This window comes from Bipolaris victoriae (assembly GCF_000527765.1).
Source record: "Bipolaris victoriae FI3 unplaced genomic scaffold scaffold_2, whole genome shotgun sequence".
NCBI lineage: Eukaryota > Fungi > Ascomycota > Dothideomycetes > Pleosporales > Pleosporaceae > Bipolaris > Bipolaris victoriae.
This window is the reverse complement of record NW_014575390.1, coordinates 133,413-155,446: the sequence shown is the minus strand read 5'-3', so window position 1 is coordinate 155,446 and position 22,034 is coordinate 133,413. Positions and strand designations below refer to the sequence as shown.

Below are 22,034 nucleotides of genomic sequence, written 5' to 3'. Positions count from 1 at the left end.
TACCTGGTGCAAGCCAATGGAGGGGGTGGATGTGCCGATCTCAGTAGCCGCTACAGGCCTAAAAGCTTCGTGGGCCAGTCGGCGGTGAATGGCCTGGAGCAAAGTGGGACAAGAATGGAGCATGTCGGCATATGACCGAGCCGCAGGCGACTGCGACTCGGTACCAACGCCGGTGTGTGTTAAGAGCCGCGGGCGGGACCTGACCAGCTTGGCATCTGACCATCGGATGTGTTCTTCGTTCAAGCGGCTCTGTTTGAAAGTGCGTTGGTGGAAATCATCGTCTTACTTACATACTTTACCGTGCGGGTTAAAGCCATAGCCCGTAGCCCGTCGCCCGCCGTGTTGCCGCACCTGGGGTAGTGAACTCTAATATCTCGTTACGGCCCTTTTCCATGTACAAATATGCAAACACGGGGACTTTTTGTGCATCGACGAGGGTCTTCCAGGGTCGGAATGACGCACCCTTGCTCACCCCCAAAGTTTACGTCAGTACCGAGGTGAAAGTTGGAGCACAACAATGTTTGACAAAGGAAAAACCTGTGAAGAAGATGACGCCTAGAACCAGCTGATGTACACTCAGCGCATTGCATTCCAACAATAGACTTACATGTCTCCTGTGGTAATTGATTTACATGTCAACATACCTCATTGCCCTTGATCAGAATTGATTACAAAACGACTGTCCATCTGTCCGTGGAAAAGGATTATCCTGGTACTTAACCCCCAGCACCCTTGACACTCTAAGTTCTCTCAACGACATTCGAACAGGCATTTAGCCTCAAGCAGTATCCTGGTACACAATACCAGCCGATAGCAAATCACTATCTCCGACTTTATAAATCCTCCCCCACCCGTTCTATTGGTGATTTCCCATGAACACAATAGCCATCTTTCGACATGCACCCGGCTCGCCATGCGGCTCTCAATAAACTAAACTCACCAACGCAGCAACCCCAGACCCCCCAAATCCCCAGACCCTCCTCCAACATTAAAAAAAACACGCTTTCAACATCAGTCCTACAAAAGAACCGCTTGGCCCGCGCACTTGCACCATTCCTCCCCCAAACACATATAACCACTCAAATGACCTAGTAACGCCCAGCACCATAGTGTAACAGTCACCACCACTCTACCCGCTTGACCCTCGATACGAGCCCACGAGGCTCGCCACGTGCACCGCTTGCCGGGAACGCAGCTACAAATGCGGAAGTGAATGCACGAATCAGGTCATATGTCATTGTGGGGCCCCACTGCGGATGGAGTGTGCCGAGGCTCCGATGTTATACCGGGGAGCCGGGGGAGATGGGAGGAGGCTCTTGGTAAAAAGGGCGTTGCATCGATGGGAGTACGCTTTACGTGGGCGTGGTGAATGTTTGCAGGTTTTCTTGGTATAGTGAATATGATTACATGGAAGGATCTAGGTAATTAGTTTGTAGATAGAGTGAGTTTATTAAAGGGGCATGGGAGTAAAGGAGACAGGTGGTAAGTAAGCGATATCTTTTCTTTTGATGGGTAACTGGATTCTCATGATGGTTGTCGTGGTATTTCGGTACATCAGGACCCGAGCTGGGGTATAATGAATCTGGGGTAAGAGTTGAGAGTTGTGCTTGAATGAGACGTGTAAGAGTCGAGAGACGTACTTGAATCAGGGTTCGCGCTGGCCAAGTATTCACGTGCGAGATGCCCCCAGTATATGGGAGGACGTTGTTCGAGGAACGACTCGCATTTTCGATGAGACAAAAGAGGAAGAAAAAAAATTAAAAACATTGTTTGAGAAGGATTACTACAAGATGCCAATCGCGATATCACCCTTCACCCTTGCAATAATTCTAATATCAGCCTCAAGATCCAATTTGATATGAATCTTCAAGCTCCCCTTGACATCCTTATTATTATCCAGCCCAAACCCTTCTTCATCCTCTCCATCCTCATTCCCTTTCCCCTTTCCTTTCTTTCCCTTTGTCTTGTTCCCCGGGTTGGTTACCGAGCCCATTGTTTCGCCTACGTCCGGGAGGCCGCGGCCGCCGGTTGCGTTGCCGACTGTGCCTGTGAGACTGAGAATGCATCAGTACTTCTGTATGGACAATGAGAGGAATGTGAGTAGACGCACTCTTTTGTAGTCGAATCCGCCATTTTAAGCTCGAAAACGGGGGGTGACGGTGGTATGGGGGAAAGAGGGGGCGTGGGAAGAGATAAGACTGGGGATAGAGGGGGCGCCTTCAATCGAAACTCTGGCTTTGGTTTCGTGCGCTGCGGTAGTTGGGCTGTCCACGCCACTGCTTCTTAAGTTTGTTGGTGAGTTGGATGGAGTATGAGGGTGTAGTGTCCGACGACTGACGCGGGCGTGCATCCACTCATAAACATGGCTGGATAGAAGCTAATTCATAGGCTTAGCTGAAGCTTGCTCGTCTCCGAGGAGCTGTACAATCGGTACAGGTAGTCGGCGACATGATCTTCGCGCGAGAGAGCGCTCGAGTGGTTTCGGTATTGTAAGCCATTCGAGCACTTTTGAGGCTCTAATGCACAGAGTACATAGAGCACGAGACTAGTCCTGTTGTCGCCAGCGTATACTCCCAATACGGTTAAAGCGCTGCTCAAAGCAGAATCTCAGCTTGCATCGCTCTTATGATCAGCATTTGGTGGCTTTTTGGTCGTCATTGGCTTCCGCAATTCTTGTTGTTCCCGTCGATCATCGTGGCCGAAAAGTGGAGCGGGAGCCGGGAGCTACCCGTGGACTACGATGTGATTGGTCTTTATCCATGGAAATATACATCTGCATCATGATCGCATATGATTCCCATCATAGCTGCATGCAGGTCGTATAGCATATGATTGGTTCACGGTTGCTTTTACCATGTTATGGTTCAGCTCTTGAAGTCGGTGGTGCCGGCCTTTGTGCTGGCACTTGAGACTGCATATTTGCCTTTCCAACCCATTGCCCTCGAGACTCGATAGATGATCAACCGCTGCATATACAGCATTTCAAAATGGTTCTCGGTCTCATATCCCTCGTCGCAACAATTCCTATGACGGCGTCGTCTGTCTTGACGCTACAAGAGCAAGCTGAAAGAAAAGATAGCGACGGCCCCAGCTCAGAATGGAAGCATGACAAATGCCACATACGATGCCGAGCGACCGAAAGAACGCCGGAAGACCGCAAAGAAATGTTCAAGGACAGCCATGTAGTACTTTCCGGGGGCCGATTATATGTTCAGTTGTCAACATATCAAGGACCGCATCTTCATCCTTTCTCTGGCTACTACCTCCCGTTCCCAAATTCAAACTTCGATGGCATTGTCTCCACCATTTCGGATAATCCTCCGCAGTTGAATTGGATATATCTAGACACTGACTCCGAAGTCTTCCACTTCAGCCATGGACTGCGCGTAGAGGCTGAAGAAGGGCTGGTTGGGCCATGGGGTGCTCGCATTTGCTCCAATGGGGAGAAGCGATATCTTTTCGAAAACTGGGAAGGTTTCATCGCGGTGGAAAATGAAGATGATCAGGGCTTGTGGAAGTTATGTTTTGACAAGTATGACAATGGTCTAGAAGGAAAAATACGTCAAGGCCAAAGAACGGTAGAGTTGGAACTTGTACGCGAAGAAATAGAAGATTAACGGCATGCTGCACGATTCCTTGCTTCGGTGTTTGCCTGCCGAGAACCCATGAGATCCTCCGGCCCGTAAATGTATACAGATAAACGAGAGATCATGGACCGGCCCGTCGAGATATATGCACAACAGCGCTTCCTGGTCGTAAGCCGTAGTCTGCTTTTGCCCGGATGCGACGGTGAAGGAAAGGTTGGCTTCTCTTGTGTCTAGGAACACCGGAAGACTGCATTGGCCAGTATTCGGGATTATGCGCAAAACCAAGGCGCATCCGAGAGCTATCTTGCTACACTGCGCTCGAGTCCCCAGTCGTGTACATAGGAAATTCAAGGAATGTTTGAGAAGAGGGCGGTGCGTGAATGCAGCAGGCTGAAGCAAGAACTTGGCATGGGGCTGACGCGTGTATCCGGCGATCGCGACCCAACGCAGATGACGTGGGCACTAGTGCAGCATTAATCATGGCAGCATCAGCCTTCCCCTAACATCACCCACTTTTGTTCTGCACATTCTGAGCGTTGTTCCATTGTTCGAACTCTCTTCCCATACGATATACATACACATACCCAGTTCAGTAACCGCTAGTCTTGTTCCTATCACCTTCTTCTAGCCAACCTTCACCATGTGCGACTTTGTGCCTATCCCGCTTTGTATCCAGTGCGGAACGTGAGTATGCGATTTAATTACCACAAATTGCATTTACTGAATAATCGTAGAAAAGATAACCCGTGCCACTGCAAGATCATCGGGCCCACGATTGGATTCGTCGTCACAGTGGGCATGGCTGTAAGTGCAACTTCCTCTAGCTATGGCCATTCGCTTACGCTCCTCAGATCGTTTGTTGGCCAGCATCGCTCCTGTGCTGTTGCTGTGCAACCGATGCAGGCAAGAGGTAAGATTTTACGCATCTATTGGAAAACTTGGTACTGATTACAATAGCGTACTCGCAATGCCTGTCGACACGGGAAATGCCATCAGCAACGCCATACCTATATGAAAACATTTCATGGATGACCCAAATCTACGGTTGAACTTGCTCCTCCTGATCAATTCTTTTTATGAAGCTTTCCAAATTCTCTAATATTTTCCTCTCATTCTGGCTGAACAAGCGTTGGCGGACGGACGGCGAGCTAGCGGCTTTTACACGATACCCATCAGCGAAACAATACTCATTTCTCACTCTACTATCGGATCCCAACCACCAAGTTCCTGAATGTGATGTCTCTACCAAAAGGAAAGAAACCCTCGAATGGACCCTGCGTATGGGGAAGGTCACGCTTGCTCCTACAAAGAGGGGTGCGCTAGTGAGCGGAGAAGATGAATGAATTGAGTCACATGACATCATTTTAGCTCTAACAGCATTGGCTTCAATAGTGAGAAGCAAGAATCCCCCATTGGTAGATGAATCTGTTTGTATTCGAGCAGGTCACTGGGCCAACAATGTTCTCACATTGTCTACAGGAGACATGACAATATCGCCGAATCATTCGAATTGTTGTAGGCCAACTCCAAGCATTGTGAAAGTACATGTCTTCGGCTGGCCACTTCTACTATGCAGCAATCTATCCTCTCGTATCAAATGCAGACTAACAAAGTGGACATACAGTGACTGGTGAAATGAGAAAAATACTGCAGTCACCATGGATATCTGAAACTTATTGTGCTCACACCCGCACTGTGGCCTCACATACTCACCAGGAGACCGTTTGCAAACAGCCAATTTGGGAAATTGTTTTGCATATTTGGCTCTTCACTCTTCACTCTATGTTAGTTTCCCCCACAGTACATAAACATGAGTGGTCAGTTGCCTTCCAGCACATCTCACCCACTTTCTAAACAACGGCTTGTTTTCGCCATCGACACCATGGCTGAACGTATCCAGCAACAGCAGAGTAGCGAGCAGAATCGGGAGTGGGCCCCGTCTGCTCGAAGCGCCTACTACGATAGCCGTATCGCAAACACACTGTTCTCGCCCAGCTATCCCGCCAATGATCCTGATACACCCACCTGGGAAGATGGCTTGAGGGAGATTGACGAGTTCAATTGGCTGAGGAGCGACGACGAGGAGGATATACACAACAAAGGTGAGGAGTCACCCCCCGAGACTAACCTCACTCCCAACCCCGCAGCTACTATGGAGGAGTGCTCAGAGTACGGCGAGGGATCATCGCTCCAGTATGAAGGCGCTCTCAGTGAACCGACACCAGTACCTCAGGTTTTTAAACCGTACAAACCACTTCCGTCTCGTACCTCACCTCCAGAGATCCTCGAGCCTACACCAATCTACGGGCCTACCAACCCTGTCCATCGTCTGCGACCCGACTTGAGCGCCCAGTCGTACTCGAGCACTCCAGTCCGCCCGAGCACTCCACCCTACCAGAATCCTTACGCCAATCCAGATGTACAGACCCCTCAAACCGCCCAGGTACCTCGAAGCCTCGAGTACCTCCAAAGTATGCGGTACTCCCCACCCCTTCCCACTATCCGCGAGCAAAAAGTCCCAGGCGATGAAGTCCTGGTCGAGATGTTGTACAACACAGTGGTATTTGATCACCCTGTATCCTCTTCCGATCCCAAGGATCCTAACCAGTCCCAGGAATACTTCAACAACATGAAGGCCCGAGAACAAGGTAACATTTCCCTCACTACCCCACCGACCCCCGCCTTCAAATCGATCCCAAAGTACAAAGCTGACATTCGAAACAAAGCCGCCCTCGCTGGTGCCGCCGACGCCGAAGCCGAATACCACAACAAGCGCGTCAATCTCGCACCCCCCACTGGCGTCGTAGTACCAGACTTGATTGCCACCATCAAAGCTCGTCATGCTACTCCGCCTGCAAAGAAGCGGGGAGCCAGCAACAACAGCAAGGGTAAGGAGCAGGCTTCTAGTCCTGCTTCTTCGGCTACCTTGGCGGCTTCGAGCCCTTCGCCGGCTTCACGTCCTTGAGGCGTCCTTTCGTATCGTTTGTCTAATAGATATTTTGGGCAACGAGTACGCACATCATTAACTTGAGCACGTGGTGGGATGCAGAGATTCAAGAAAAGGAACACACATTCAGTACATGGATCAAGATCAAAATTTTCTTAATTTCTGGGTTTGGGAGTTAGGTCATGGGAATTGGCGTTATGGATAGAGATTGATTTGGTATTCATGGTGGATGATAGGGAATTCAGAGTTCAATGAGGAGGAGGAGGAAGTGTAACTGGACTGGTTGGTGGTGGTGGTGGGGACGATGTGATGATGTCAGGAAGTGAAAAGCAATTCAACGTCTAACATTTACTATATGGAACTTGTGATATTCTTGTGACCTGTGCATGTGTAGAAAATGGAGATGTGATATATTGGTTGATTTTATTGCACTAGAATTCTATATTTTACTTGATACAGGCCCAGCATCGTCTTTTGTCAGGGTGTCGCAGAGCCAGTCTGCAGCCTTATCAGCCATGGCTTGTGGGAATGCATGGCCAACGCCATCGAAGAGGACATCTTCAAATGAGATATCAAGGCTAGAATCCTCTGCAATGATGCGCTTGAAGTGGTTGAGAAAGGGTTTGCCCGCTGCATATGGGACCAACTTGTCAATCTTGCCACTGAGGTTCAGTATACGTTTTCCCTGTAGTCGCTCTCTCATAATAGTCTTCATGCGATCCAATTGTGCTTGGTCTGGTTGCTTGTCATCACCTATGGGGTTGAACGTGCCTGGGAGCATTAGACCCGCTGGATCATACTGAGCAATGGCATCCTGCAGGGCCTGTGGAAAATCAGGGGATCCGAAAAAGGCAGCGCCGGGCGGTGTGGTTCTTGTGTATGACTCTCGCTTGGATAGACGTGCGCGGTCGGTCATGAGGCGGGTGTAGTCTGGGCAGCCTATACCTACGACGCCGGCAGTGATGCGTGGGTCGCCTAGCAGACAGTGCCAGGTTGCGTGGCCGCCGAGTGAGATACCGAGAGCATAGTGGTGTGTGATCTTTGGGGCGTCCGGGGCTGTGAATATGTAGGACTCGAGGTGGTTGATGAGCTGCGAGGTGTCGGTAGCGGTGCCGTGGTAGCAGCCAAACATATCTTGGGCATGTCGCTCGTTTCCTTCCCTCCAGGCTTGGTTATGAAGTTCATCGACTTTGCGGGAGCCATGATTGCGCTGGTCGAACGCAGCGGCTATGAGGCCTTTGGGGTTCTTGCCTGCGCGGCCCTCCTGTATACGCTTGTTCCATTCTGTGATGACACGGTTGGCAATTGGCTCCATGGTTTCTTTCGTCTGCAAGCGCGGGTTCAAGAGCCATAGGCAGGCGGCCGAAGAGGCTGAAGCAGGTATTTCATCGAGGCCATGGACGTCGACGAGGATGCCCGCAATGGTGAAAGTATGAGAGGAAACGGGGCGCTGGGAAGAGCGTGGGGTCCCATGGAGGGGGTTTGTAGTTGCGGCCATGGGATTTATAAGGATTTATGGTGGATTAAGAATGACAGGGATAAGGATAGGAGGGCGGGTGGCTATCAGGATAAAAGATGTAGGTGAAGCAATAGGAAGGCCATGTTTGGCCATGACGCAGGTACGGATGAGGAATACGGAAGAACGATCCTTCCAAGGCCGAGGCATCACCAAATAAGACAAGACTACATGGCCGACGGGCCATTGGCAGACTGACTGCGCCCCACGATAGTCCCGTGATATGTTTGCATCAGTGGTGAGTTTAGATGTAGAGCGGGACTGGTGCAAGGCATTTGCGTGCCAATGTATGCGGCACATGCATGCAGTGCTTTCACAAGCGGAGGCTGAGGACGAGTACAAGTCACGTGATGCGGGCGGTCAGGAAGGCGGCGCGGTCCAAAGCCCCCTCCCCTGACACCACGGTCGCTGGCACTAGCGCGACCGTTCACCCGGAAAGCAGCAGGGAGATTAATTCCAAAGTACTCCACCGTGCAAGGGCCCTGTGAACTGATACTGATCTCCTCTGCGCCGCGTGTACCCTTCTCTCGGCCGGAGCTGATCACCAATCCACACATTACACAGTCGTTGATCAAAAGGCGGCTTGCCTTGTTTCCCTGGTGGCAGTAGCATCGTCACCACGCCAGCGTCATCAAGTGAAAGTCAACACGTTTCGATCTAAAATGCATGTTTAACACACTACCCGTCGAGTAGCCATCCCCAAACCCCTCGCCTCACGCGACCTCTTCCTCCCCGTGTCACCACCATGCCTGGCTCACACACCTCGGACGCCTCGCCCATGGCTCGGAGCCCGCGGTCGACGTCGCCGTCTGGCCCAAAGAGCACAGAAGAGACTGGTCGAATGCTGTCACCGCCTGGTATGCAGCAGCCCAGGAACGAGACCCAAGACCTTCACAATCCCTCTCCATCAGACACCGCCCCCAGAATAATGCGCTCCGCACCAACCGGCTCGCCCCTATCGCCCAAAGAACCCTCAGAGTTTCCCTTCAATGCGCCAGCCAATGCAAATGGCGGCAGCGTTGCCCCCGAATACGCTGAACCTCCCCTTCGAGCCCCCAAGCCATCGTCACACATGTCGAATGCATCCAACAGCTCCTACTACCCGCCATTTGCGCCCATGTCACGACACCCTACCGAGGGCGAGCTCTCTGACGCACCCCGAGAACGAAAGAGCGTCCAATTCGCACGCTCCGCACAACTTGGGCCCGACCCGTCACAAGCTAATTCGCGCCAACAGTCATGGGAGGTTGACGAAGGTGATGGTAGGGCCAGGGAGCGGAGTACACAGGCCTCTTCGTTGATGGGCAAGCTGAGGGCACTGGCATCGCCAATTCAGGGACATGGCCGAAGTTCGAGTGGTTTGGGAGCTGGCTCGTCTGGCGGCCATGACGGCTCGCCCCATGGCCCGCTGTCACCCACATCCGAACTCGATGAACCGCGGTTCGAGGGACATGACAGTGAGGCCGATGCCGATGGCGAATCCAGTGCCGGCGAGGGTGCCTCGAGAAGACCGAGACAGAAGCGCAGAAAGAGCAGCCGACGTTGGTTTGACGGTGAAGCTGAAGGTGCACAAACCGCTCCTACAACACCAAAGCAGATGAGTGGCGGTGGCTTCTTTTTCTCCCGAGACTCGCCCACTATGACGCCTACCTCTTCTCGCCCGGGCTTTTTACGCCGATCTACAATGGATGATATACCCGAGAATGAGCGTCAGGGCTATTCCGAGGACGAGGGCCGATCACGCATAGCAAAAGAGAGTGCTTGGTCGCGCGGGCTACACAGTGCTAGAGGGCTTTCATACGGCGGCCTGCGGAAACACGACCCCAACAACGAGGAAGAAGGCCACCAGAATCGACCAACACACCTGCGAAGTCTGACAAACTTCCGCGGCGCTCATGGCGACACACAGCCTTCGCCGTGGAGGATGCGCAGTGAGCGCACCTCGAGTCTGAGCGCTCAGAAATGGAAGTCAATCAAGAACAGTCTGAAGCTGTTGGGCAACAGACAAAAGGTAGAGCGCCAGATTGACCATGCAAAGTCGGCCGAGCTCATGGCCGAGCTGCTTGCTGGTGCCCCGGCCGCCCTTTTCCTGGCCAGTATGTTCCAGCGTGACGAGCATGGTCACAAGCGTATCCCTGTCCTCCTTGAACAACTCAAGGTCACCATTACCGACACGGACCGCCCTGGAAAGAAGGAGGGCGACCGCCACACTGCTTTGCGCATAGAGCTCGAATACGGCAGTGGTCTGACCCGTATGAAGTGGGTCGTTTACAGGAGTGTCGCCGACTTTGCCAACTTGCATCTCAAGTTCAAGGTGCAAGAGAAGCAGGATGCTTTCCGAAATCGGCCTGCAAACCGCGTCCGTGAGATAAAGGACAAGACGACCAAAGATGGCGAGGAAGAGGAGGAGGAGAAAGAGGATCCTAGAACAAAGCTTCCTCGTTTCCCCAGGAGTGTATTGCCTTATCTCCGAGGCCTCCGAGGTTACGGTATTCTCGACGATGAAGGCGAGGAGGAAGAGGAGGACAATGCCATAGGAGGCGCCGCCAGTGGGCCTGACGGCGATGCCAGCGCTACTGAGCGACCTTCCAAGAAGCGAGGCAAGTCGTCTTTCTTGGGCCGTAGGCAATCCAGCGTCAGCGGCAGTCAAGCCCAGGGCGCCATCGGCGCACTGGTAGTCAGACAAGGTAGCTTTGTAGGAGCTGTCGGCCAACCAGCACAAGCGAAACAGAACCACCACGAGCGACAGCGGAAGAAACTCGAACAATATTTGCGTGGACTGATGACCTATCTCATCTTTCGCCCTGACAGCAATCGGCTGTGCAAGTTCCTCGAACTCTCTGCCCTTGGTGTCCGATTGGCTGCCGAAGGCGGCTACCACGGAAAAGAAGGCTTCCTAATGATCAAATCCTCAAAGGGTGTCGACAATAGGAAAGGCTGGACCAAGGTCTCTATGATCAACCGCCATTGGCCAAAATGGTTTCTAGTGAGACACAGCTACGTGGTCTGCGTAGACTCTCCTGAAGAGATGAATGTTTACGATGTGTTTTTGGTGGATGCGGACTTCAACCTGGAATCCAAGAGTGGCAGGATACGAGACAAGAAGGCCAGGGATATTGCGAGCGAAGCAAAGGCATCCGCAACAGGTCATCATCAATTGAAGCTTATCAATGCTGAGCGCAAGATGAAACTGCTGGCTAGAAACGATAGGATGCTGCAGCAGTTTGAAGAGTCCATCAGCTTCATGGCACAAAATACTGTGTGGTCACAACGCCAACGATTCGACAGCTTTGCCCCTGTGCGTAAGAAGATCTATGCACAATGGCTGGTCGATGGTCGCGACTACATGTGGAATGTTTCACGTGCCATCAGCATGGCCCGGGATGTCATCTACATCCACGATTGGTGGCTGAGCCCTGAACTCTACCTACGCCGTCCAGCCGCTATCAGTCAAAAGTGGAGACTCGACAGACTGTTACAGCGGAAAGCGCAGGAAGGTGTCAAGATTTTCGTCATCATGTACCGCAACATCGGTGCCGCCATCCCCATCGACTCCGAGTATTCCAAGTTCTCTCTACTTGACCTGCACCCCAACATCTTTGTCCAGCGTTCGCCAAATCAGATCCGCCAAAATACCTTTTTCTGGTCTCACCACGAGAAAATCTGCGTCATCGACCACACCGTTGCCTTTTGCGGAGGAGTTGATTTGTGTTTTGGTCGTTGGGATACGCCCCAGCACGTTGTCGTAGATGACAAGCCTACAGGTTTTGAGCTTGACGACACGCCCAAGGACGCCGACCACTGTCAACTATGGCCGGGCAAGGACTATTCCAACCCCCGAGTTCAGGACTTCTTCGCGCTCGACAAACCATATGAGGAAATGTACGATCGCTCAAAGGTCCCTAGAATGCCATGGCACGATGTTGGTATGCAGATTGTCGGTCAGCCAGCTCGTGACTTGACCCGTCACTTTGTCCAGCGATGGAACTATCTGCTACGACAACGTAAGCCCTCGAGGCCAACACCCTTCCTGCTACCACCGCCCGACTTCAATCCAGCTGACATCGAGGCTCTTGGACTCGACGGAACTTGCGAAGTGCAGATCCTTCGTTCTGCATGTGCTTGGTCACTGGGTACGCCCAATAAAGTCGAGCACAGCATCATGAACGCATACGTGCAGATGATTTCTACCTCGGAGCATTTTGTCTACATTGAAAACCAATTCTACATCAGTAGCAGTGAGGTGTTGGGCACAAAGATTGAAAACAGGATCAATGATGCCATTGTCGACCGTATCAAGCGCGCTCATGCAAACGACGAAGACTGGAGAGCATGCATCATGCTTCCCCTCATGCCTGGATACCAAAACACTGTCGACGAGCAGGAAGGTAGCAGTGTCCGTCTCATTATGACCTGCCAGTATCATAGCATCTGCCGTGGAGAAGGCTCCATCTTCGGTCGCCTGAGAGCTGCGGGCATTGAGCCCGAAGACTACATCCAGTTTTACGCCTTGCGATCGTGGGGCGAGATCGGCCCGAACAAGATGCTCGTCACAGAGCAGCTCTACATCCACGCCAAGATTATGATTGTCGATGACCGAGTTGCCATTATTGGATCTGCAAATATCAATGAGCGTTCCATGTTGGGATCACGAGACTCTGAGATTGCAGCCATCGTTCGCGACACTGAAGTACTGGATTCTTATATGGGTGGCAAGCCATACAAAGTCGGCAAGTTTCCCCACACACTTCGCATGCGTCTTCAGCGAGAGCATCTGGGTATCGACGTGGACTGCATTTCTGAGGAAGAATTGGCCAGTCAAATGTCTGATGCCGATAGTGTCGGTTTTCATACTGAGTCATCCGGGCCCGGTTCGCCTACAGCCCAGCGCACCACTGAGCAAAAGCTGGAGGAGAACAACTACAGAATGCAAGATGAGCTCATCGAAAAGGCCGAAAAGCTGCACAGCTTCAATCACGACTTCGACTGGGCGCAAGACCAGAACCCGCACTTACAGAGTACCAAGAAGCCATCAACCGATGTTCGTGTCCAGAACAACACGGCGCACGCAAAGGATGTGCGGGGCGAGGGCGCTGACCATATGCTCGAGGTAGAACACCTACGACCCACAATTGCACAAGGTCGGGATTCGTACATCGATGAGCATGGTCACGAAAAACTTGTGACAGACATCGCAGCTGAAGGTCTGGCGGCTACACCAAAGAAGAGCGCTACTCTCAGGACCCGAAAGCGCAGCGGTACCACGGGTACTAGGAACAGCGCAATCAGTGCACTGACTGAAGGAACTGGATATGCTGGTCTCCCGCCTCCCAAGATCCCACGTATGGACACGCAGAAGCTTGGTCTTACGCAACTCAGCCAGCTGCCTGCATTGCCCATTTTGGATGACACGGACATTGGTGGCCCACCTGCCCTGCAACGCACCTGGAGTCAAGGATCTTCCTCAGTTCTGAACCCAATTCTCACCGAGATGCGACGCCCAATCGTTACTGAAGACTGCATGCGGGACCCTATCAGCGATTCCTTCTTCCTCGACACCTGGCATCAGATTGCCGAGAACAACACCAAGCTGTTCCGCCAGGTCTTCCGCTGCATGCCCGACAATGAAGTTCGGACATGGAAGGAGTACCAGGAATATACTACTTTCGGTGAACGTTTCGCCAAGGCACAAGGTGGTGATAAGGGCCAAGTACATAAGCAGCAGGACGCCCCTACCGCTACAGGGCCGCCTGGCACAGGTATTACTGGCAAGGTTGGAAATAAGGTCGGAGCGTTGGGCGAGAAGCTCACTGAGAAGATGACCAACAACTCTGATGGAAAGATGACAGACAACGGAACTTCGACTACTGAGCACAGCGTAGAGCAATGGGCTGCTGGCCACGAGAAAGGAGCTCAGGCCCAAAACCTGTCAGCCCAGACTAACCGCGGAATCCATATCGACACGGCTTCTGGATCTACACTGAATGAGAAGCTGGCACCAGAGCCGGCTGACGACGCTATTGTGTCTCCAATGAACCCTGCGCCACCAGAAAAGACGTTCACCTTCCCTGCTCCACCGCCCATTCCCGATAGCTCGTATGACTTTGCTACACACAACCCACCTCAGACATCGCACTCGATGCGCGAGCGGGGTCGCCAAGTCACCATCAATGAGCCTCCCTTCCACCCCTCTCAAAACTCCAATCTTCCCAATCGCTCCAACACCAAGCGTTCGCGCCGCCGTGCTACGACTAGGAGCTCCAACAAGACATTCCACGCTGGTGACGCGGATATGATGTTGGATAAGGAGGACGCAAAGAGGGTACTTGAATTGGTGCAGGGCCATATTGTGCTCTGGCCGTATGATTGGTTGGAGAGCGAGGAGAAGGGTGGAGGTTGGTTGTATAATGTCGACCAGATTGCGCCGTTGGAGATTTAGTAAGTTTCATTCCCTATCCTCGATTCGTGTTTGAAGATGGATAACTAACAATCTTTTGCAGTAATTAAAACAAAAACTTGGAAGACCGTGGCCCACTTGGCAATAGAGGGGATTTGGCTAATTGGACAGTTCTTTTTTTTCGTGGCTTGGCTCCTTGTCTATCGCTTGAATCGTTTTCTTGTTTTCTCGCTATTTTTTGCATTGCTTCAATTGGCTATAGCCTGGAGTCAAAACTTTTGTCTACATGCATTTTCCAGGCGTTTTACCTTGTATCGTTCATCCCACTAACTTATAAATTTTAAATCCTTTTTCCTTGCTGTTCCTTCACAAAAAATATCTCATTTTCCTGCTCCTTCGTTAATCCTAGACACATGCATCTCTTTTCTTTTCAATTGGTTCCTGCGTCTACTTGTCTTTATCGGATACGTTCACTTGCGCAACTATTTTCCTTTTAAGAGTCCAGATTGTTTTTTTCGGCACATATACTCATCAATCTAATAAGATAGCCACAGCGAGATATACTTGCATCTTTGACTCCCAGCCTAGTAAGATAAGAGTGCGCGATTTTAGAAGAGAAAAAAAAATCGAATGAAGCTGCAGGGAGCTACTAGGTCTCACCGTACTTTCATGTGAACTTGTCCTGCAAGTCAGATCAAAGTACTGACGTAACTACACATGTTCACGTGATTCTCCGTTTTTTTTCCTCCATTGTTCCGCCTCACTTTTAAACTTTCGCAAAACCGGTTTCGGCGTCATTTATTCTCGTCGTTTCCGAACAAGAACAAGATTATGCCAAGAAGCTATTTAGATCACGTTCACCTCTTTACAACCAGTCTTAACGCTAAGCAGGCAATTGTATAAAAAATAGAATAGTCATAATTAGCGTAAAACGTAGCTACTATTATACTTACTTTGCACAAGCAGGAAATTCAGCACCGCGGGGCCCACATGCTGCAGCATTACTAGGAGCAATAAAATTCACATCAGAAGGATAGTAGTCCGAGAAGCAGTTCTGCCTTGCGCAATCCATTGGAGTCTCGGCCCCAGCTTTATTCATGCACTATTGTTATTGGATTTTTACTAGTAGCAAAATGGTATGATTAGAGAAATAGAAGGTGAGATGATTTACGTACACAGAGAGCTGTAGTGACGACGGAGAATTGGCGACAGCCAATGTCCCTTTCCAATGTAATGGCAACACGCGGCGGAAGCAAAGGGAATCGTAGCAGCCGTAGTAAGTAAAGTGAAAAATAAGGAAAGTATCATTGTTGGTATTGGTGGCGGTGTTAAAGAAGTAAAGGTAGTATGTAACTAGCAAAGTCGTCTTCTATTAAGAGAGAATGTGTGTGTGTGTGTGTTATCTTTCAGTGAGCGAGGTATAGATCAAGATTCGGGCACAAGCAAGTCTTCTTTTTTTTTTTAGAAAGGTGATAAACAGTAATTATATCTTGTTACCAGAATATACAACAATCACCGTACTTTTAGTGCTGACGGGACTCATTTTGGTTATGAAGGGATAAATGCGGTGGACAAAGGTACAAATGATCACGCGATAAGAGGGTAGATAGACACGTAGTAAGTAAGAAAGAGCAAGAAGAGAAAAGAGAAAGAAAAGGTACTTAGACTACAGCGCTAGCTAAAATAAGAGCAACATTACGCTCTTGGCTTAAACAGAAGTAGACAGCGTCGTACGAGACAGAATTCTTGCTTACTACGTATCTATTTAACCTCTTATCGCGTAGTCGTTGAACCTTTGCCGTAGCGGTGAAGTAACACTAACTAGAAAGAAAACTCTAGATAATTAATAGCCGGAGGACGGCCGATATGAGCATAGTGTTAAGGTGTTACTTCTTAGTAAAGCAAGAGTATTAACGTTTTAGGAGGGCGTAAACGACGGTAGTCAAGGTCGTGTTGTGAAAGCGAGGCGAAGCATCTGGCTGTAGAGGCTACTAGAAAGCTACAGGCATGCGCCATAGCCTTTCTTAGTAGCTGACTACGATATGAACAGCATCAAATTCCTTACGATAGCATATAGCAATGTGTAAACACGCTACTGCAGACTGCCCGCGTGCTAAGAGGACCAATTGTAATATGCAACGACAGCTGTAATAAAGTTTTACTGCCTAAATATGGGAAGTTTATCACACGTATGCATCAAAAGACCACGCTCAGATGGGCGATGAAAAAAAGGCGTCAGCAAACCTTTGTTTGCGGTGGTAGGAATCCGGGTCAGGGGGAAGACAAAGTACGATCGGCTCGAACATCCTTACTTTCTTCGTAAAAAATCATCATCGCTGAACTTGCTTTTTTGCACCCTTCGCAACCATGATGCCGAGAATGTGTGTGGCCACGCGTACCGTTCGTTGAGAGAGAGAGCCTGCATCTAACAGCTACGCAGCTGCATTGCATACACATACAGCCCATCTCACCTGCACCTCCCTTTTCTTCATATTCGCTCACCGAAAGCCATGCCATCAAGTAAGTGTACACTACGTTACTCAGTCCCAACGCCCACCCATAAACCCAACCTTCTTCAGGACCCGGCAAATCACATGACCCACGCTGACACTAATCCGGATCTATCACGGACCCCCCCCTTCTCCCTCCCATCCAATCCGAATCCAAAAAATCCCACCAGTCCAGTCAGAGAAGAAGAGAAGATCCCACAAACTCTAATCCTTCACCCACGAAACACACTAGCAACCCAAAATTAGCCCTTACGCATCTTCGCCCCCCCGCTCAATTCTGTTGCGAGCGGCGCCTCCCCCGCCCCTTGCGCTTGTAGATAAGCGCTCTTCTTGCTGTGTGAACCTTGAGGGGGGTGGGGGGAGCCGTGAGAGGAGGGAGGCAGGGATATGAAACACAGGTTGTCTGTGCTTTTGATTTATTGGAAATGCGGGTGTTGCTGAGAAGAAGGGGAGTTTAGTTGGCGGGGGGATTATCTAATCGTCCAGAAAGGTAAAAAAAGGGTCGGGTATGAGGTTCCGAGGGAGAGTGAGAGAGAGAGACCGCGGCGCGTGCGAGAAGACGTGAGGCGTGTTGTGTTCGCGTTGTGGAGGATGCGGGACCCGGAGTTTGGCGGCAACTCCGGTGTAAGGAAGGAAGGGTGGGCACGGGGCGGGAGGGATTCTGTGCTGTGCTGGGTGTTTGAATTGGTTGCGTGGGTGATGAGAGGGAATTATTGTTTGGTTGGTTGGTTGCTGGGGAGAGGAGGGGATTACAGAGTGCATGCAGGGAGGTGCAGATGTGTGTCCGTCCGTTCCGTCTTCAGGTCGGTGTTGCCGTTTCAACGCAAGTCATGTTGTTCTTGTTGAGAAGTGTGGGTGGCATCATTTGTACCACAAGTCATGGCGCAGTCATCTCAAAAAAGAACACAGTTGTAATAACAATCATAGATTCATTGGTGTGTTTTTGCCTGAGGAGTTTAGTGGCACGGTGCTAAGAGACGCGATCGCAATATTCGATCAAGCAGTCGTATGTGAGCATAATAATATCATACATGTCAAATGGAGTCACTTCCGGTGAGCCATTCGTATCCACCGCCAGACGCCGATTTGCCGTAGAAGAAAGAACCCGATACAGAAACAATCGTCGATCAATGCAACCGACGATGAAAACCGAAGAAATTTTTGTTGCCGAGTATGAGATGGGAAAGGAAAGGGAGAGGGAGGAGAAGATGAGTGGGTTACATCTCCATTGCATCGACGTCTGCGTTAGTTGAGGGAATCTCAACAGCAGACTGTACAGCAGGTGTTGATGCAGGTGAAGAAGGAGTGAGCTGACGAGCATTGATGCGTTCGCCCTCGACGCGAGGGGTGGCACCGAACATGAGGTTGCTGACGGTGCGCTCTAGTGACCAGCCGACAAGCTGGCACCATTGCAGGCTGTCCGAGAACAGCCAGTAGCCTTGGACGCCGTGTTGCTTTGCGCGAACAAGGTACGCGTTGAGTGATTCCTTCTCGAGCATGACGAGGACATCAGTAAAGTCGAAATGACGTTCAATGACACGCGAGTATGCGCGCGCAGCGTCGCGGAGGTTTGGGTTGGACATGACGTTCTTCCAGCCCACTCCAAGCGACGAGATGAGCTTGTTGATGGTGGTGCCATTGTCGTCAATAAGCTCTTCGGTCTTCTGAGCATCCATGTCGTTGAGGGAGGGAACTTCGACATTGGCGGACGGGCTCATCCGTACCGACTTGCGCGATATAGCAATGGGGCGAGCAGCAGCTTCAGCCTTCTCTTCCTTTTCGATCTTCTCTTCGTACCAGGTGCCCGATTGCGACTCGGCAGCCAATGCATAGCCAGGTTCGCCAGGGTAGATGAGCGTCATACCTGGGCCATACACAGGCTCGGGCTTCGGTTTCGCAGGTGCTTGAGTGACGATGGATCCGACGGGTAGGTTCTCCTCGGGCTCGTCAACGTCGGCGATGGATCGTTTGCGCCCAGCGGTGGCATTGGAGACGGCGGCTAGATAGTTGAGCGAGGGTGGAGTAGGGTATTTGGGGCGGAAATTACCCATTGGTGATGCGGCGGTGTTCTGGTGGTGGGAGAAGTAGCCCTGCGGTTGCTGGGGCGGCAGGACCACGGTTGGCGACGAGGCGTAGTAGTTGAGACCCATGCTGTATGTTTAGTAGATTAGAACGACAGAGATGTAAGGATACAAAGATGTGCAAAGCAACTACTAGACAGGAAATAAGCACGCGACGAGATGTTCCTTGGTGTCACTGGTAGCGACGGCGATGATAGAGTAGATGATGAGAGGTAGAGTGAGAGGCGCAATGGTAGATGAAGGATGAAGGATGGGTGCGAATGGAAGGAAGAAAAGAGGAGGGAGGAAGGGGTTCAAGTATGAAGGAGTCGAGGCGAGGGAGCAGTGTGAGGGTGCGTGGGAAGGGCTGGCGCGAGAAAGTGAGATGGAGGAGGGACGGTCTGGAGGGCGCCAGAGCGGTCTTGTAAGCTGCGCGCAAGTCCCGTGAGAGGCTGGCGGCGATGCGGTGAGGAGCGGCAGAATGTAGCGTAAAGTGGTCCGGCTAGCAGCGTCCAGGGCAGGTCAGGCGTGCATTGGCCGGCTGACGAGGTTTGGCGACCCCGACAGGCGCCAAGAGCTGTGTGTAAGGCCGGCCCGACTCGCTGCCGGTGGAACTTGCCGGGTCTTCCTGGCTCAGCGCTCAGCTGAAGTCAGGCTCGCTGACTCAGCCATCTGTGGCGCCACGGCCCTGTGGCTTGACGTCGGCCTCAGATAATCCGCGCCGGCATAGTGGCGGTTGCGACGCGGTTTTTGGTAGCAAAAGTTAGCGGAGGAGCTGCAAGGCACCAGACACAAGATACCCCACGCAACTCTCGTCACGAGCCCCTCCTTCTTCTCTGTACTGCTTCCCAGTCTATTCCTTCAAAATGCAGGCGCCAGTGGTGGTTATGAGTAGGTTACCAAAACATTGGAAGTCCTGACAGCCCACTAACACAACACCAGACACGCAGACCCCAGGTGGGGAGCGGCAGTTCGGCCGCAAAGCACAGCTTTCCAACATCACAGCAGCCAAGACGGTCGCAGACATTATCCGGTCATGTCTTGGACCCAAGGCCATGCTGAAAATGCTGCTCGACCCCATGGGTGGCATTGTCCTGACCAACGACGGCCATGCCATCCTCCGAGAGATCGAAGTCGCACACCCCGCAGCCAAGAGCATGATCGAGCTCAGCAGGACACAAGATGAGGAGGTCGGAGACGGCACAACCACTGTCATCATATTGGGTGCGTAGGAATTGCGGCCATGTCAATGCAGAAAGCTGATAGCAAACAGCCGGAGAGATCCTTGCACAAGCTCTGCCACAGCTCGAGCGCAACATCCATCCCGTCGTGATTATCCAAGCATTCAAAAAGGCCCTCGCCGATGCCCTCGAAATCATCAACGAAATTGCCGTCGAAGTCGACACCGACGACGATGAGCAAATGTTCAAGATCATCAACTCGTCAATCGGCACAAAGTTTGTCTCGCGGTGGTCTAAGTTGATGTGCAGTCTCGCCCTCAAGGCCGTCCGCACCGTCTCCCTTGATATCGGTGCTGGCAAGAAGGAGGTCGACATCAAGCGTTATGCTCGTATCGAGAAGATTCCCGGCGGCGAGATTGAAGACAGCGTGGTATTGGACGGAGTCATGGTAAACAAGGACATCACACACCCAAAGATGAGGAGGAGAATCGAAAACCCTCGCGTCCTGCTGTTGGACTGCACACTGGAGTACAAGAAGGGTGAGAGTCAGACCAACATTGAGGTCAGCAAAGAGGAGGACTGGAACAGGATACTGCAAATCGAGGAGGAGCAGGTCAAGGCCATGTGCGATGCCATCATTGCTCTCAAGCCCGATCTCGTCATCACTGAGAAGGGCGTCAGTGGTATGTTGTCTTGCACGCACCTTCCCATTTAATGCTTACTAACTTGGACTAGACCTTGCACAGCACTACCTCGTCAAGGCCAACATCACCGCTATCCGCCGCGTCCGCAAGACAGACAACAACCGTATTGCTCGTGCAACAGGTGCGACAATTGTCAACTCTGTCTTTTCTGCTACTGCCTCAGACATCGGTACTGAGTGCGGTCTGTTCGAAATTTCCAAGATTGGTGACGAGTACTTCACGTTCCTCACAAAGTGCCAGAACCCCAAGGCTTGCACCATCATGCTCAGGGGTCCTTCGAAAGACATTCTCAATGAGATTGAACGGAATCTACACGATGCTATGGGGGTCACCAGGAACGTGATATGGAACCCCAAGCTCTGTCCAGGTGGTGGTGCGACTGAGATGGCTATTGCCGTCGGTCTGGACAGGAGAGCAAAGCTTGTCGAGGGTGTTGCGCAGTGGCCGTACAAGGCGGTTGCTGAAGCCATGGAGGTCATTCCCCGCACACTGATCCAGAACTCCGGAAACAGCCCAATCAAGGTACTCACACAACTGCGCGCAAAGCATGCAGAGGGTTATGAAGACGGCAGACACGGTGGAAGCTCTTGGGGTATTGACGGCGATGCTGGCAAGGTTGTCGACATGCACACATACAACGTGTGGGAACCTCTAGCCGTCAAGGAACAGAGCATCAAGACAGCTGTCGAGAGCGCTTGCCTGCTGTTGAGGGTAGACGACATTGTAGCTGCGAAGTCCGCGAAGCAAGTCAGTGGCCCAATAGGCGGCGGAGACGACTAGATGTATACTGGCTTCGCAAGACTCGACGACATTCAATTCAGGAGCACTGATACAAAAATGAATCAAATGACAATGACGCCGCCAAAGTCAACTCCCTCCATGCCTAGTTTTGTAGTGGATATGATGGATTTTAATTCGTGCCTCGAGGAATGAACTAATGAAAGATACATCAATCGCTGCAGTGCAGTTGGCAGACGTTGCAGACGTGGAGCTGGGGAGGACCCTGTTCCCAAAGCAGCACAGCCATCTTCATGTCGTTGTCCAATCGCATCTCCGAATGCTTAGCGTGGCCCCTCTCCCTACACCGTACACGCCCACTCCAATCAAACGTTAGGCACCCCAGATTGTCTCA

General features: G+C 51.5%; 9 protein-coding genes across 9 annotated transcripts; 5 read left to right on the top strand and 4 right to left on the bottom strand.

Moving 5' to 3' along the window:
* Nucleotides 1–1,783: 1,783 nt before the first annotated feature.
* Nucleotides 1,784–2,133, bottom strand: COCVIDRAFT_32971 (hypothetical protein; the record flags this gene model as incomplete). The annotated part of the gene is made up of 2 exons (XM_014706638.1): nucleotides 1,784–2,054; nucleotides 2,111–2,133. 2 exons carry the CDS (start codon nucleotides 2,131–2,133, stop codon nucleotides 1,784–1,786), a joined length of 294 nt encoding a protein of 97 aa, XP_014562124.1.
* Nucleotides 2,134–2,987: 854 nt separating this feature from the next.
* On the top strand, nucleotides 2,988–3,617 carry COCVIDRAFT_32970 (hypothetical protein; the record flags this gene model as incomplete). The annotated part of the gene is made up of 1 exon (XM_014706637.1): nucleotides 2,988–3,617. The coding sequence occupies one exon, from the start codon at nucleotides 2,988–2,990 to the stop codon at nucleotides 3,615–3,617; it is 630 nt and encodes a 209-aa protein (XP_014562123.1).
* A 610-nt stretch (nucleotides 3,618–4,227) lies between these two features.
* Nucleotides 4,228–4,602, top strand: COCVIDRAFT_84906 (hypothetical protein; the record flags this gene model as incomplete). The annotated part of the gene is made up of 4 exons (XM_014706636.1): nucleotides 4,228–4,271; nucleotides 4,322–4,391; nucleotides 4,439–4,497; nucleotides 4,545–4,602. The coding sequence occupies 4 exons, from the start codon at nucleotides 4,228–4,230 to the stop codon at nucleotides 4,600–4,602; spliced, it is 231 nt and encodes a 76-aa protein (XP_014562122.1).
* Nucleotides 4,603–5,469: 867 nt separating this feature from the next.
* Nucleotides 5,470–6,552, top strand: COCVIDRAFT_84721 (hypothetical protein; the record flags this gene model as incomplete). The annotated part of the gene is made up of 1 exon (XM_014706635.1): nucleotides 5,470–6,552. The coding sequence occupies one exon, from the start codon at nucleotides 5,470–5,472 to the stop codon at nucleotides 6,550–6,552; it is 1,083 nt and encodes a 360-aa protein (XP_014562121.1).
* Nucleotides 6,553–6,973: 421 nt separating this feature from the next.
* COCVIDRAFT_32968 (hypothetical protein) lies at nucleotides 6,974–8,032 on the bottom strand (the record flags this gene model as incomplete). The annotated part of the gene is made up of 1 exon (XM_014706634.1): nucleotides 6,974–8,032. The coding sequence occupies one exon, from the start codon at nucleotides 8,030–8,032 to the stop codon at nucleotides 6,974–6,976; it is 1,059 nt and encodes a 352-aa protein (XP_014562120.1).
* A 763-nt stretch (nucleotides 8,033–8,795) lies between these two features.
* COCVIDRAFT_84848 (hypothetical protein) lies at nucleotides 8,796–14,489 on the top strand (the record flags this gene model as incomplete). Its single annotated transcript, XM_014706633.1, has 1 exon — nucleotides 8,796–14,489. The coding sequence occupies one exon, from the start codon at nucleotides 8,796–8,798 to the stop codon at nucleotides 14,487–14,489; it is 5,694 nt and encodes a 1,897-aa protein (XP_014562119.1).
* Nucleotides 14,490–15,293: 804 nt separating this feature from the next.
* On the bottom strand, nucleotides 15,294–15,755 carry COCVIDRAFT_11399 (hypothetical protein; the record flags this gene model as incomplete). Its single annotated transcript, XM_014706542.1, has 3 exons — nucleotides 15,294–15,330; nucleotides 15,401–15,536; nucleotides 15,623–15,755. The coding sequence occupies 3 exons, from the start codon at nucleotides 15,753–15,755 to the stop codon at nucleotides 15,294–15,296; spliced, it is 306 nt and encodes a 101-aa protein (XP_014562028.1).
* Nucleotides 15,756–18,174: 2,419 nt separating this feature from the next.
* Nucleotides 18,175–19,107, bottom strand: COCVIDRAFT_11398 (hypothetical protein; the record flags this gene model as incomplete). The annotated part of the gene is made up of 1 exon (XM_014706541.1): nucleotides 18,175–19,107. The coding sequence occupies one exon, from the start codon at nucleotides 19,105–19,107 to the stop codon at nucleotides 18,175–18,177; it is 933 nt and encodes a 310-aa protein (XP_014562027.1).
* Nucleotides 19,108–19,883: 776 nt separating this feature from the next.
* On the top strand, nucleotides 19,884–21,682 carry COCVIDRAFT_11397 (hypothetical protein; the record flags this gene model as incomplete). The annotated part of the gene is made up of 4 exons (XM_014706540.1): nucleotides 19,884–19,908; nucleotides 19,960–20,241; nucleotides 20,291–20,881; nucleotides 20,934–21,682. The coding sequence occupies 4 exons, from the start codon at nucleotides 19,884–19,886 to the stop codon at nucleotides 21,680–21,682; spliced, it is 1,647 nt and encodes a 548-aa protein (XP_014562026.1).
* Nucleotides 21,683–22,034: the final 352 nt, after the last annotated feature.